We start from the raw sequence: 13,838 nt of genomic DNA on the forward strand, positions 1-13,838 counted from the left end.
TGTTGTTCCAGCTCCCTTTCTTGGCTTCTTTTGGGAGCTGGTGCAACAAGACGAGCTCAGCCTCTGCCTTCTGGCTGAGATGTCACCCTTGACACAGCAATGCCTGCCTGGAGATAATGATGGCAGTTGCCAAAAGGGCTTCGTTTGGCACATGGTATCTTGAAAGGACGTACACCGTCCTTTCAGATATCAAAGGCTAGTTCAAATGACATACAAATGAGAACTCTCCAATGGAGTCTTACAGTAGTTGGAGAGTCCAAAAAACACTCCGTCAGTCATTTCACTGAGAGTCATTGATTGGGGACACCAAGAATATAGGAAGGAATGCACAAAGAAAGGATGAAATTGTGTTCAGGATCGGGGGAAGGGATGAACAGGGCGTGCTTGCCTTGAATCCAGGCTTTGTTGGGGGGTGGGGCATAAAGATCAAACGGGTCTGAAACTACAAAGTGGTGATGGTAACACAGTATCACCAGAGTTACACAACAGTGTTCCCAAATTGCAACAATGATGAAAAAGTTTACTAATCCCAACTTAACCAACAAAAGTACAGGAAACCATACAAAAAATAAAACATCACCAGAAAGGTGGAAACAAAGCAAATGCAAAGCAGTTCAGGGGAAAGGAACTCCATGTCCCCTGGGGGCAGACCGAGTTGCCAGCGTCCACGGTGAGCAGACGGGGATGGAGGCTGCAGAGCCGACCGCTCCCCTGGACGTGGTGTTTCCGGCAAGGGCTCTGGGTGTCTGTCCAGAGCGGGGGCTCGTTCTCCCTGCAGGGGTGGGTGAGTCATCGTGGGCGTCTGGGTGTTGCGCGGGAGCCAGGGCAGGCTCTCCCTGCCGAGGCGGTGACTCCTCCTCTGCCTCGGGTTCTCCTGCCAGAGCCCGAGCAGGTAGAGGTGCACGTGGAGGTGGAGGTTCTGGCTGAGGGGGTGGGACATCAGTGCCTGGGGCTGGGGGTCCTGCAGGCATGGAGATCCGATCTGCCCGGTGTGCTGGCCAGTACCCAGCTGGCCTGGTGTCTCTGCGAGGGCAAGTCTCGGTTCTCCATCTGCCCTCGGTGGATCCCTGGGTCCTGCACCTGGAGCCAGCACCTCTGTAGGGACAGGTCTGGGAAGCGGAGCCTGGTTCCAGTTGGAGGCCAGTGCTAGAGCTGGGGGAGAAGCAAAGTTTGCCCACAGGCCAGCCTTGGCATGTGCGTCTCCCGGGACAGAAAGCTTCCAAGAGATTCCCAAAGAATACCCAGCGTCGGATGTCTTTTGGGACTGAAGTGTGCAAGATGGGGGGCGGGGGGTGTGAGGCCAGCGCTTGCTGCAGGCCCAGCAGCAGCTTTCGGGGACTCGTCCCTGTGTAGCTCAGCACCCCCTCCCCACACACTCCCGTGCACCAGCCCCAGCGTCCTCACCTCTGTGCTCTGGCGTGCTGGGCTCCAGGTCCTCCTGCTGCCTCAGAGGCCGGGGTTCTCGGGACTCTGGGTCGGAGCCGGGTGTGCTGAGCTCCGTGGCAGCCTCAGACTGGGCCGCCGGGTGTATCCTGGGCGGTGTCTCGGCAGCAGGCCTTCCCCGCCTCCGCTTCTCCCCCGGTGGGGCTGATGCCTCCGTGGGCACGCTCACCTGGAGCCTGCACTGGGCCTCACGGGCGGGGGGGTGGTGCTCCGACCCCTCCCTCCGGGAGGTGGATGGGGTGTCCCCGTCCTCGGCCTCATCACGTGGGAAGCTCTGCAACGACAGTGACCGTCAGCCAGCCATGCTAGGAGTTTTCCGAGCTGGGCCTGGGCAGTGGAGCCGCTGCTTCTGCCTGCTCGAACTTCTCTTCCCAGAAGGGTCAGAGACGTGTGTCTGCTCAGATCCCCACCCGGGAGGAAAGAGACCCACCTGAGGGTGTGAGGTCCGCCTGGGCGGCCGCCGCTGCCCGCACTCTCCCCATCCCGCCCAGCCTGCTCTCCCCTGGGGTGTGGACACAACTTGTCCGCAGGCTTCTGACCCCACATCCGCCTGGGCTTCCTTGAGGGAGACACACCCCAAGAAACCCGCATCCACACACACAGGCAAAGGACCCGCTGTTTCCGGGTGGCATGGGAGAGGCGGCCTGGTCCGTCCTGGGGCTCCCCGTGTTACCTTTCTGTTTCTCCGGGCAAAGGGCCAGAGGCCTCTCGGGGGTGTCCTGAGCCAACGTCGACAGGGTGCCCGCGCACACTGCCTGTGAGCACTCCTGAGGCCCCGGCCTCTGGGCAGGGGCAAACAGCAGAACATCCTGGCAGCCAGTGAACTGGCTGGGGGCTCCTCTCCGCTCTGGAGGCCTGGATACCCGGGCTGCGGGTTCTGTTGGGTTCTGTTGCCGGCAGGTGACATCATCTCCTGGGGTTCGTGCTGAGGTCCCTTCCCCAAAACTTCCCAAGGGAATCTCTGGGTTTCTGACTGCTCGACCACCCCCCTTAGGCCATGTGCAGGCACAGTGACACCCACACAGCCCAGCCCACAGCCCTGGGGAGGCCTGGGTTCAGCCAGGGCCTGAGCTCCGAGGACCCCACTGCTCTCAGACCAGGCTCCTTCTTCTCATAAGTGGTGTGGCCCTGGACAAGCATATGCCCCTCAGGGTTGCCCCAGTCTCTCCATCTGCAGAGTGGTGGTCATTCTCCCATCTGCTTCCTAGGTCTGTCGGCCTACGAGCAGCTCCATGCCTTTCCACCTGGGGCCGATATCACGTGGAGCTTGTGCGCTGAGACTTCAGAAAGAAAGATTCCATCCAGGGCTGACACAGCACAGAATGGGGCAGAACGAGGCCTGGATGTGCCGTGGTACCCAGGAAAAGGCACTCCCCCTCCTGACTGTTTTGAGACCCCGCATCCAAGTTGGAGGACCGAAAGGAAGACTCGAAGGTCCCCCTCTCTTATAGAAAAGAGTAGCCAACTTTCTGCTCCTCTGTTTCCATTGAGATTCTGTTCAAGTGTCCCAGCTCGGCTTCTGCGGGTGGCTGAGCTTCTAGTGGCTCCCTGCGTTCTTGTCTTTTCCTCTCCAAACCTTCCGTCCTTTTCCCCCTTCTGGGGTGGAAGGGCGCTGTCATTGCTTCTACCTTCGAGGCAGATTGAGGAAAAGTCTGGACCGTCGACTCCTTTCCTCTCTTTGGTTCCGTGTCTCTCTCTGGCTGTGTCCCTCTCTTTTCCTTTCTCAGTTCCGTCTGTGTCTTCCTCTTTCTCTCTCGTGTGTGGATGGATGGATGCTAGGGATGCACATGTATATGATTAGATGAGGGTTATGTTTTAGGGATAGGTTAGAGGGAGAGAAAGGCTTTAGGTCGGAGTTGGTCATGGGGGAAGGGTCAAGGGTGGTGGTGGTGTTGTTTCTTGGAATCTGAGTGCTGTGCATTCTTCGTCTCTTTCCATATGAACCCCTTCTCAGATACACCACTTGCAAGGAGTCTCTCATGTTCTGTTTCCTATCTTTTGCATTTGTGAATGCTTAGCTTCTCTGTTGTGAAGAGGTTCCATTGGATGGAAACCCATGGGTGTACTTCGTGTACCTCTTTGCCTTACTTGAAGAGACCCATTTCGACCTCCGCCCAGCAAATGGCAAGGAGACTCTGATGTTAAGGAGCCTTTGACCTACGCTTCTTTCTAGCTATCTCATGACATCAGTCTTTAGGGTGAGGTTTTCCCCCTATATTGAGGTGGTATGAGATCAAAACCAATAGCGTTCTTCAGATGTAGCTGTCTGGTTTTCCCATGGACATTGATTGAAGAGGCTTTCTTGTTCCCATTTGGATATTCTCCCCTTCTGTGTCAGAGATGAGTTGACCATGGATGCTGGGGTTTGTTTCTGGACCCTCCACTTTATTCCATCGATCTGGATCTGTGTGTGTTGTTGTATTCCCAATAGCATACTGTCCTGCTGCTGCTGCTGCGGCTAAGTCACTTCAGTCGTGTCTGACTCTGCGTGACCCCATGGCCTGCAGCCTACCAGGCTCCTCCGTCCAGGACGTTTTCCAGGCAAGAGTACTGGAGTGGGTCGCCATTGCCTTCTCCGATACTCTCCTGAGGATCCTAGTTTGGTCGTCTAATTTCCTTTCACACAACCTTGGATGTCCGTATCGGGGCTTTTTCGTCGGATTGTATTGACAGTTTAGGCTCTTTTCTGTCTCCGTACCCCTTTTGCAATTCTTTGTTCGGTGCGAAAATGCATTGGCATTTTGGGAGGAATAGCATCGAAGCTGTGGATTGCCTTGTGGGGCTGTGACATCATTTTCCCAATAGGAATTCTTTCCAGCCCTGAGCACAGCTTCTCTTTCCAGTGATTGGTGTGGGCTTGATCTTCCTTCTTCCATCTCTCGCCGTTTTGTGAGAACAGGTCCATCCTTCCCTTCTGGGTTAGATGGACTGGTGGGTATCACTTCAGTGAATGGCATTGTCAGTGGGGGTGATAATTCCCTTCTCGTTGGAAGACTTTGCTGTGAGTATTAGAAATGCAAGTGACTTCTCTTCCCCTTCCTCCCTGTCCATCTCTCAGAGCCACCGGGAAACAGAGGCCTCATCCACGGTCACACAGGCCTGAGGGGGTGCAACTAGACTGTTGTTTCTTCAGGCCCTCAGTGCTGGACATCATCCGGGATCCTCTGTGTGTGTCTTCCTCAGTCTGGTGTCCCTTCAGACCTTTCCCTAGTTTTCACAGGCTTGTTGTGTTGGTGTTCTTTGTCTGTTTGGAGACACATCCTTGATAAGCTTTGTGTTTCCACTCATTCGTCTCGCGATGTATGACCTGTCTTTTGCTTTTGTCATGAGGTCTTTCCCACAGTAGATATCTTTGATTTTGCAAAGTCCACTGTATTCTCTGGGTTTTTTTATTTGTGGACTGGCTTTTAGTTTTGTGTGTGAAGACTCAAAGCACGTGTCCGGTTTCTGCTCATTGTTCTTCGAGATTTGTGACAAGTTTTCATGGCAAGTTTGTCTAGGGATAACTGGAAGTGAACTCGGTGTAAGGTGTCAAGTCTCCATCTCCATTCCTGTCATCCCCTGCAGTTTCCAATTCCCTGTTCCTGAGTGGTTTTAGAGACCTTGTGGGGAGTTTGGTTGCATTGGAGTTTGCATTTCCACCTTGATTCGATTCACACTGTTCTGCCCTCAGGGACACTGTCAAGGGGGAGTGAGGAGCAGCCTGCACTTCCAGCAGTGACCACACGGTGGGGCGAGTGCTGCTCTCCCCTCAGGGAGCCCCAGGCCACAGGCATCCCAGTGAGGAGCCAGCTCTGTGCTCAGCTGAAAGGAGTTAGTCTCTCAGGAGCCTCTGAGCCCTTGCCTTTGGATCACCCAGGGTGGGCATTTACTGGGACAGAAAAAATTGCCCTGAATTCCATGGACGGAAGAGCCTGGCTGTGTAGAGTTCGTGAGTTGCCGCGAATCAGACACAACTGAGGACACAAAAATTCTATAGCTTAAAACACTTTTTGGGGTTGGGGGGGAGTGAAAGGGGGGGATGTGGGTTTTTTTGTCTTATATAATAGCCAAGGGAAATCTAGTTTAAACCTAAATTCACATAGACGGGAAAGGTATAGCTCTCCGTCACCCTATTAAAAAAAAAAAAAAAAAAACTACTAAACTTTTCTGAAAGTTTATTTAGTAGCTTCCTTGAGCAGTTCATTGTGAAGCATTTTTTTTTTTTCTGTGACATTGGCCTCATTAAAAAGCACGGTTTGCCTTTACTGGATAATTCTGTTCATTGGTTTCTTAGGGAACCTTGGTAATATTTGAGTTTCCTGGGGAGTATGGTCCCATGACCTGGCCCTGGCCAATCGGTGCGTTCCACCTCCCTGGCCACTGTGATTGGCTCCGGGCTGGGGCAGTGCCCAATCGGGGCCCAGGGCCGGGCCTCCCGTTGGAAGCCAGGGGAAGACGAGCTGTCGTCCTGCTGGGGTAGGGGAAGGGGTGGGGCCGGGGGAGGTCAGGCTCCAGCAGTGGGAGGGGCGTGAGGCCCGCCTGCGGCAGTTGGTGACCTTCCTGCTCCCCTCAGGGCAGAGCCGCCGGCCTGAGAATGAGGGCGCTGCTGAGCCCAGGGCCTGGGATGGCCCGTTGCTGCTGTGGTCCCAGAGCTCCACCCGAGACCTGAGGGAAGCCGTCTGCCCGTGAGTCCTCTCCCGCTTGTCTGTCAGCTTGTTTGAACCATGCTGGGTTTTCTGCCCAGCTGGCTAAGGGGAGTCCCTGGAAATGCAAGGGTGTGGGTTTTGGCAGACTTCAGGGAAGACATGCCAGATGAGCCTGGGAGACTCCAGCTTAATCTGGATTCAGGAGATATCTCTTCGGGCCAGCTAGTAATTGTAGGATAAGCCTAATGAGTCTTCACAGGATGAAGAGAGTAACGTGCCAAGGTAGCAATCGATGTCCTCATTCGAGAGGATGAAGCTGGTGCTCAGAGAAGGGGGGAACTTGGCCACAGCAAGGAGGTGTGCACCCAGACAGAACCCCCAGATCCGGCCACTGGAGCTCAGGGAGGCCACTGGTGTGGCTTGTCCCTGTGGCAGGGGCCGAGGCACGCAGCCCACCCTGATTCCTGCGGGGGCCTGACTTGGGAAGTGCCATCTGGTAGCTTTGAGACTCACCAAACCAAATTGCACTGGAGAGAGGAGGGACACCTTCCTTCATCCACCCCCCACCCCCGCCGGATTCCCACATACCCTGACCCCTTTCTCCCGATTTCGGAGCCATTTCCAGAGTCCCGCTCATATGACCTCATTCGAAGTGCACTGTGGACGAGCTGCCATCTGCAGCTACTACCACAGCGGCCAAGGGCTTTAGCTCCCGACTACCTCCCTTCCTTTGGAACTTGGGGGCCCTCTACTCCCCACTTGCACACCACAGACCTTTGCTGAGGATTGTGGGGACCCTCACTCAGTTTGCAGTACGTTGTAGCCATCCCTGTCCTCTCTATACCTCCCTTGAAACTCAGCTTGTGAGCTCCTTTGGAGCAGCGTGGCCCACCTGGCTGCAACGGAAGAGACACAGCTGACAGTGAAACAACAGCTTAGATCTGAGACCCGGAAAGCTCTGTCAGAAGGGACCTCCCTCTTCACACCGTAGAGGCTGTAGGAGGCGCCAGGCTTTCGAACCAGTGCTGGGGCCAAAATGACTCCACAGCTGTTTTCCTTCCTGGGGAGGGTTCTGGCTCGAGTGGGAATGGCTCAAGTCTCCTAAGGTTCTGCAAGCCCACTGTGTGCAGATTCACGGTACACAGAGAGGAGAAGGTGGAGTCCTGCCCTGTAGGTGGTCACAGCTCACGGATGAGCCAGGCAGGCAGGCAGGCAGGGCATGAGAACACCTGAGCTGCCTTCATGAGTGAATGGTGTGGGGGCAGAGGAAGAGAAGCCGGTCTGCTCCCTCGTGTGGTGCCCCGGGCAGGTTGTCCCCAGAGGAAACCCTTACGACGGTGAGGACTATCACTGCTGTTTCCCAAGGGGTTCCGTCGGTGCGTGTCTTCCCCGGAGCGGTCAGGCCGTCTCTCAAGTACACGGGCCATGGGCATTGCCTCTCCTTGGAACTTCCCATGTGTTTCTCTTTTTTATGGAACAGTGATTTTCTAGAGGGGTTCTGGGCCACAAGGATGTTGGGTCATTTTCTAGCCTTCTGTCATGAAGAACGCTTTCCTGGGTGTTGGGGTGGTTTGTTGTTCCAGCTCCCTTTCTTGGCTTCTTTTGGGAGCTGGTGCAACAAGACGAGCTCAGCCTCTGCCTTCTGGCTGAGATGTCACCCTTGACACAGCAATGCCTGCCTGGAGATAATGATGGCAGTTGCCAAAAGGGCTTCGTTTGGCACATGGTATCTTGAAAGGACGTACACCGTCCTTTCAGATATCAAAGGCTAGTTCAAATGACATACAAATGAGAACTCTCCAATGGAGTCTTACAGTAGTTGGAGAGTCCAAAAAACACTCCGTCAGTCATTTCACTGAGAGTCATTGATTGGGGACACCAAGAATATAGGAAGGAATGCACAAAGAAAGGATGAAATTGTGTTCAGGATCGGGGGAAGGGATGAACAGGGCGTGCTTGCCTTGAATCCAGGCTTTGTTGGGGGGTGGGGCATAAAGATCAAACGGGTCTGAAACTACAAAGTGGTGATGGTAACACAGTATCACCAGAGTTACACAACAGTGTTCCCAAATTGCAACAATGATGAAAAAGTTTACTAATCCCAACTTAACCAACAAAAGTACAGGAAACCATACAAAAAATAAAACATCACCAGAAAGGTGGAAACAAAGCAAATGCAAAGCAGTTCAGGGGAAAGGAACTCCATGTCCCCTGGGGGCAGACCGAGTTGCCAGCGTCCACGGTGAGCAGACGGGGATGGAGGCTGCAGAGCCGACCGCTCCCCTGGACGTGGTGTTTCCGGCAAGGGCTCTGGGTGTCTGTCCAGAGCGGGGGCTCGTTCTCCCTGCAGGGGTGGGTGAGTCATCGTGGGCGTCTGGGTGTTGCGCGGGAGCCAGGGCAGGCTCTCCCTGCCGAGGCGGTGACTCCTCCTCTGCCTCGGGTTCTCCTGCCAGAGCCCGAGCAGGTAGAGGTGCACGTGGAGGTGGAGGTTCTGGCTGAGGGGGTGGGACATCAGTGCCTGGGGCTGGGGGTCCTGCAGGCATGGAGATCCGATCTGCCCGGTGTGCTGGCCAGTACCCAGCTGGCCTGGTGTCTCTGCGAGGGCAAGTCTCGGTTCTCCATCTGCCCTCGGTGGATCCCTGGGTCCTGCACCTGGAGCCAGCACCTCTGTAGGGACAGGTCTGGGAAGCGGAGCCTGGTTCCAGTTGGAGGCCAGTGCTAGAGCTGGGGGAGAAGCAAAGTTTGCCCACAGGCCAGCCTTGGCATGTGCGTCTCCCGGGACAGAAAGCTTCCAAGAGATTCCCAAAGAATACCCAGCGTCGGATGTCTTTTGGGACTGAAGTGTGCAAGATGGGGGGCGGGGGGTGTGAGGCCAGCGCTTGCTGCAGGCCCAGCAGCAGCTTTCGGGGACTCGTCCCTGTGTAGCTCAGCACCCCCTCCCCACACACTCCCGTGCACCAGCCCCAGCGTCCTCACCTCTGTGCTCTGGCGTGCTGGGCTCCAGGTCCTCCTGCTGCCTCAGAGGCCGGGGTTCTCGGGACTCTGGGTCGGAGCCGGGTGTGCTGAGCTCCGTGGCAGCCTCAGACTGGGCCGCCGGGTGTATCCTGGGCGGTGTCTCGGCAGCAGGCCTTCCCCGCCTCCGCTTCTCCCCCGGTGGGGCTGATGCCTCCGTGGGCACGCTCACCTGGAGCCTGCACTGGGCCTCACGGGCGGGGGGGTGGTGCTCCGACCCCTCCCTCCGGGAGGTGGATGGGGTGTCCCCGTCCTCGGCCTCATCACGTGGGAAGCTCTGCAACGACAGTGACCGTCAGCCAGCCATGCTAGGAGTTTTCCGAGCTGGGCCTGGGCAGTGGAGCCGCTGCTTCTGCCTGCTCGAACTTCTCTTCCCAGAAGGGTCAGAGACGTGTGTCTGCTCAGATCCCCACCCGGGAGGAAAGAGACCCACCTGAGGGTGTGAGGTCCGCCTGGGCGGCCGCCGCTGCCCGCACTCTCCCCATCCCGCCCAGCCTGCTCTCCCCTGGGGTGTGGACACAACTTGTCCGCAGGCTTCTGACCCCACATCCGCCTGGGCTTCCTTGAGGGAGACACACCCCGAGAAACCCGCATCCACACACACAGGCAAAGGACCCGCTGTTTCCGGGTGGCATGGGAGAGGCGGCCTGGTCCGTCCTGGGGCTCCCCGTGTTACCTTTCTGTTTCTCCGGGCAAAGGGCCAGAGGCCTCTCGGGGGTGTCCTGAGCCAACGTCGACAGGGTGCCCGCGCACACTGCCTGTGAGCACTCCTGAGGCCCCGGCCTCTGGGCAGGGGCAAACAGCAGAACATCCTGGCAGCCAGTGAACTGGCTGGGGGCTCCTCTCCGCTCTGGAGGCCTGGATACCCGGGCTGCGGGTTCTGTTGGGTTCTGTTGCCGGCAGGTGACATCATCTCCTGGGGTTCGTGCTGAGGTCCCTTCCCCAAAACTTCCCAAGGGAATCTCTGGGTTTCTGACTGCTCGACCACCCCCCTTAGGCCATGTGCAGGCACAGTGACACCCACACAGCCCAGCCCACAGCCCTGGGGAGGCCTGGGTTCAGCCAGGGCCTGAGCTCCGAGGACCCCACTGCTCTCAGACCAGGCTCCTTCTTCTCATAAGTGGTGTGGCCCTGGACAAGCATATGCCCCTCAGGGTTGCCCCAGTCTCTCCATCTGCAGAGTGGTGGTCATTCTCCCATCTGCTTCCTAGGTCTGTCGGCCTACGAGCAGCTCCATGCCTTTCCACCTGGGGCCGATATCACGTGGAGCTTGTGCGCTGAGACTTCAGAAAGAAAGATTCCATCCAGGGCTGACACAGCACAGAATGGGGCAGAACGAGGCCTGGATGTGCCGTGGTACCCAGGAAAAGGCACTCCCCCTCCTGACTGTTTTGAGACCCCGCATCCAAGTTGGAGGACCGAAAGGAAGACTCGAAGGTCCCCCTCTCTTATAGAAAAGAGTAGCCAACTTTCTGCTCCTCTGTTTCCATTGAGATTCTGTTCAAGTGTCCCAGCTCGGCTTCTGCGGGTGGCTGAGCTTCTAGTGGCTCCCTGCGTTCTTGTCTTTTCCTCTCCAAACCTTCCGTCCTTTTCCCCCTTCTGGGGTGGAAGGGCGCTGTCATTGCTTCTACCTTCGAGGCAGATTGAGGAAAAGTCTGGACCGTCGACTCCTTTCCTCTCTTTGGTTCCGTGTCTCTCTCTGGCTGTGTCCCTCTCTTTTCCTTTCTCAGTTCCGTCTGTGTCTTCCTCTTTCTCTCTCGTGTGTGGATGGATGGATGCTAGGGATGCACATGTATATGATTAGATGAGGGTTATGTTTTAGGGATAGGTTAGAGGGAGAGAAAGGCTTTAGGTCGGAGTTGGTCATGGGGGAAGGGTCAAGGGTGGTGGTGGTGTTGTTTCTTGGAATCTGAGTGCTGTGCATTCTTCGTCTCTTTCCATATGAACCCCTTCTCAGATACACCACTTGCAAGGAGTCTCTCATGTTCTGTTTCCTATCTTTTGCATTTGTGAATGCTTAGCTTCTCTGTTGTGAAGAGGTTCCATTGGATGGAAACCCATGGGTGTACTTCGTGTACCTCTTTGCCTTACTTGAAGAGACCCATTTCGACCTCCGCCCAGCAAATGGCAAGGAGACTCTGATGTTAAGGAGCCTTTGACCTACGCTTCTTTCTAGCTATCTCATGACATCAGTCTTTAGGGTGAGGTTTTCCCCCTATATTGAGGTGGTATGAGATCAAAACCAATAGCGTTCTTCAGATGTAGCTGTCTGGTTTTCCCATGGACATTGATTGAAGAGGCTTTCTTGTTCCCATTTGGATATTCTCCCCTTCTGTGTCAGAGATGAGTTGACCATGGATGCTGGGGTTTGTTTCTGGACCCTCCACTTTATTCCATCGATCTGGATCTGTGTGTGTTGTTGTATTCCCAATAGCATACTGTCCTGCTGCTGCTGCTGCGGCTAAGTCACTTCAGTCGTGTCTGACTCTGCGTGACCCCATGGCCTGCAGCCTACCAGGCTCCTCCGTCCAGGACGTTTTCCAGGCAAGAGTACTGGAGTGGGTCGCCATTGCCTTCTCCGATACTCTCCTGAGGATCCTAGTTTGGTCGTCTAATTTCCTTTCACACAACCTTGGATGTCCGTATCGGGGCTTTTTCGTCGGATTGTATTGACAGTTTAGGCTCTTTTCTGTCTCCGTACCCCTTTTGCAATTCTTTGTTCGGTGCGAAAATGCATTGGCATTTTGGGAGGAATAGCATCGAAGCTGTGGATTGCCTTGTGGGGCTGTGACATCATTTTCCCAATAGGAATTCTTTCCAGCCCTGAGCACAGCTTCTCTTTCCAGTGATTGGTGTGGGCTTGATCTTCCTTCTTCCATCTCTCGCCGTTTTGTGAGAACAGGTCCATCCTTCCCTTCTGGGTTAGATGGACTGGTGGGTATCACTTCAGTGAATGGCATTGTCAGTGGGGGTGATAATTCCCTTCTCGTTGGAAGACTTTGCTGTGAGTATTAGAAATGCAAGTGACTTCTCTTCCCCTTCCTCCCTGTCCATCTCTCAGAGCCACCGGGAAACAGAGGCCTCATCCACGGTCACACAGGCCTGAGGGGGTGCAACTAGACTGTTGTTTCTTCAGGCCCTCAGTGCTGGACATCATCCGGGATCCTCTGTGTGTGTCTTCCTCAGTCTGGTGTCCCTTCAGACCTTTCCCTAGTTTTCACAGGCTTGTTGTGTTGGTGTTCTTTGTCTGTTTGGAGACACATCCTTGATAAGCTTTGTGTTTCCACTCATTCGTCTCGCGATGTATGACCTGTCTTTTGCTTTTGTCGTGAGGTCTTTCCCACAGTAGATATCTTTGATTTTGCAAAGTCCACTGTATTCTCTGGGTTTTTTTATTTGTGGACTGGCTTTTAGTTTTGTGTGTGAAGACTCAAAGCACGTGTCCGGTTTCTGCTCATTGTTCTTCGAGATTTGTGACAAGTTTTCATGGCAAGTTTGTCTAGGGATAACTGGAAGTGAACTCGGTGTAAGGTGTCAAGTCTCCATCTCCATTCCTGTCATCCCCTGCAGTTTCCAATTCCCTGTTCCTGAGTGGTTTTAGAGACCTTGTGGGGAGTTTGGTTGCATTGGAGTTTGCATTTCCACCTTGATTCGATTCACACTGTTCTGCCCTCAGGGACACTGTCAAGGGGGAGTGAGGAGCAGCCTGCACTTCCAGCAGTGACCACACGGTGGGGCGAGTGCTGCTCTCCCCTCAGGGAGCCCCAGGCCACAGGCATCCCAGTGAGGAGCCAGCTCTGTGCTCAGCTGAAAGGAGTTAGTCTCTCAGGAGCCTCTGAGCCCTTGCCTTTGGATCACCCAGGGTGGGCATTTACTGGGACAGAAAAAATTGCCCTGAATTCCATGGACGGAAGAGCCTGGCTGTGTAGAGTTCGTGAGTTGCCGCGAATCAGACACAACTGAGGACACAAAAATTCTATAGCTTAAAACACTTTTTGGGGTTGGGGGGGAGTGAAAGGGGGGGATGTGGGTTTTTTTGTCTTATATAATAGCCAAGGGAAATCTAGTTTAAACCTAAATTCACATAGACGGGAAAGGTATAGCTCTCCGTCACCCTATTAAAAAAAAAAAAAAAAAAACTACTAAACTTTTCTGAAAGTTTATTTAGTAGCTTCCTTGAGCAGTTCATTGTGAAGCATTTTTTTTTTTTTCTGTGACATTGGCCTCATTAAAAAGCACGGTTTGCCTTTACTGGATAATTCTGTTCATTGGTTTCTTAGGGAACCTTGGTAATATTTGAGTTTCCTGGGGAGTATGGTCCCATGACCTGGCCCTGGCCAATCGGTGCGTTCCACCTCCCTGGCCACTGTGATTGGCTCCGGGCTGGGGCAGTGCCCAATCGGGGCCCAGGGCCGGGCCTCCCGTTGGAAGCCAGGGGAAGACGAGCTGTCGTCCTGCTGGGGTAGGGGAAGGGGTGGGGCCGGGGGAGGTCAGGCTCCAGCAGTGGGAGGGGCGTGAGGCCCGCCTGCGGCAGTTGGTGACCTTCCTGCTCCCCTCAGGGCAGAGCCGCCGGCCTGAGAATGAGGGCGCTGCTGAGCCCAGGGCCTGGGATGGCCCGTTGCTGCTGTGGTCCCAGAGCTCCACCCGAGACCTGAGGGAAGCCGTCTGCCCGTGAGTCCTCTCCCGCTTGTCTGTCAGCTTGTTTGAACCATGCTGGGTTTTCTGCCCAGCTGGCTAAGGGGAGTCCCTGGAAAT

General features: G+C 55.0%; 2 protein-coding genes and 1 long non-coding RNA gene across 3 annotated transcripts in view; 1 reads left to right on the forward strand and 2 right to left on the reverse strand.

Moving 5' to 3' along the window:
- LOC145534150 (uncharacterized) overlaps positions 1 to 13,838 on the forward strand; it is a 694,441-nt gene that overhangs the window by 617,371 nt on the left and 63,232 nt on the right. The window contains exons 82-83 of the long non-coding RNA XR_014074276.1: positions 5,999 to 6,110; positions 13,643 to 13,754. This is a non-coding gene — a long non-coding RNA (uncharacterized LOC145534150). The remainder of the gene's footprint in view (positions 1 to 5,998; positions 6,111 to 13,642; positions 13,755 to 13,838) is intronic.
- On the reverse strand, positions 500 to 5,573 carry LOC145533930 (uncharacterized). The gene is made up of 3 exons (XM_081561279.1): positions 2,117 to 5,573; positions 1,405 to 1,717; positions 500 to 1,152 (listed from the first exon to the last, which is right to left on the reverse strand). The coding sequence occupies exons 1-3, from the start codon at positions 2,351 to 2,353 to the stop codon at positions 524 to 526; spliced, it is 1,179 nt and encodes a 392-aa protein (XP_081417405.1). The 5' UTR covers positions 2,354 to 5,573; the 3' UTR covers positions 500 to 523.
- LOC145533909 (uncharacterized) lies at positions 8,143 to 10,581 on the reverse strand. Its single transcript, XM_081561257.1, has 3 exons — positions 9,760 to 10,581; positions 9,048 to 9,360; positions 8,143 to 8,795 (listed from the first exon to the last, which is right to left on the reverse strand). The coding sequence occupies exons 1-3, from the start codon at positions 9,994 to 9,996 to the stop codon at positions 8,167 to 8,169; spliced, it is 1,179 nt and encodes a 392-aa protein (XP_081417383.1). The 5' UTR covers positions 9,997 to 10,581; the 3' UTR covers positions 8,143 to 8,166.

Source organism: Giraffa tippelskirchi, chromosome 14, assembly GCF_054371585.1.
Source record: "Giraffa tippelskirchi isolate mGirTip1 chromosome 14, T2T-mGirTip1v1.2.pri, whole genome shotgun sequence".
In the NCBI taxonomy this organism is placed as follows: Eukaryota; Metazoa; Chordata; class Mammalia; order Artiodactyla; family Giraffidae; genus Giraffa; species Giraffa tippelskirchi.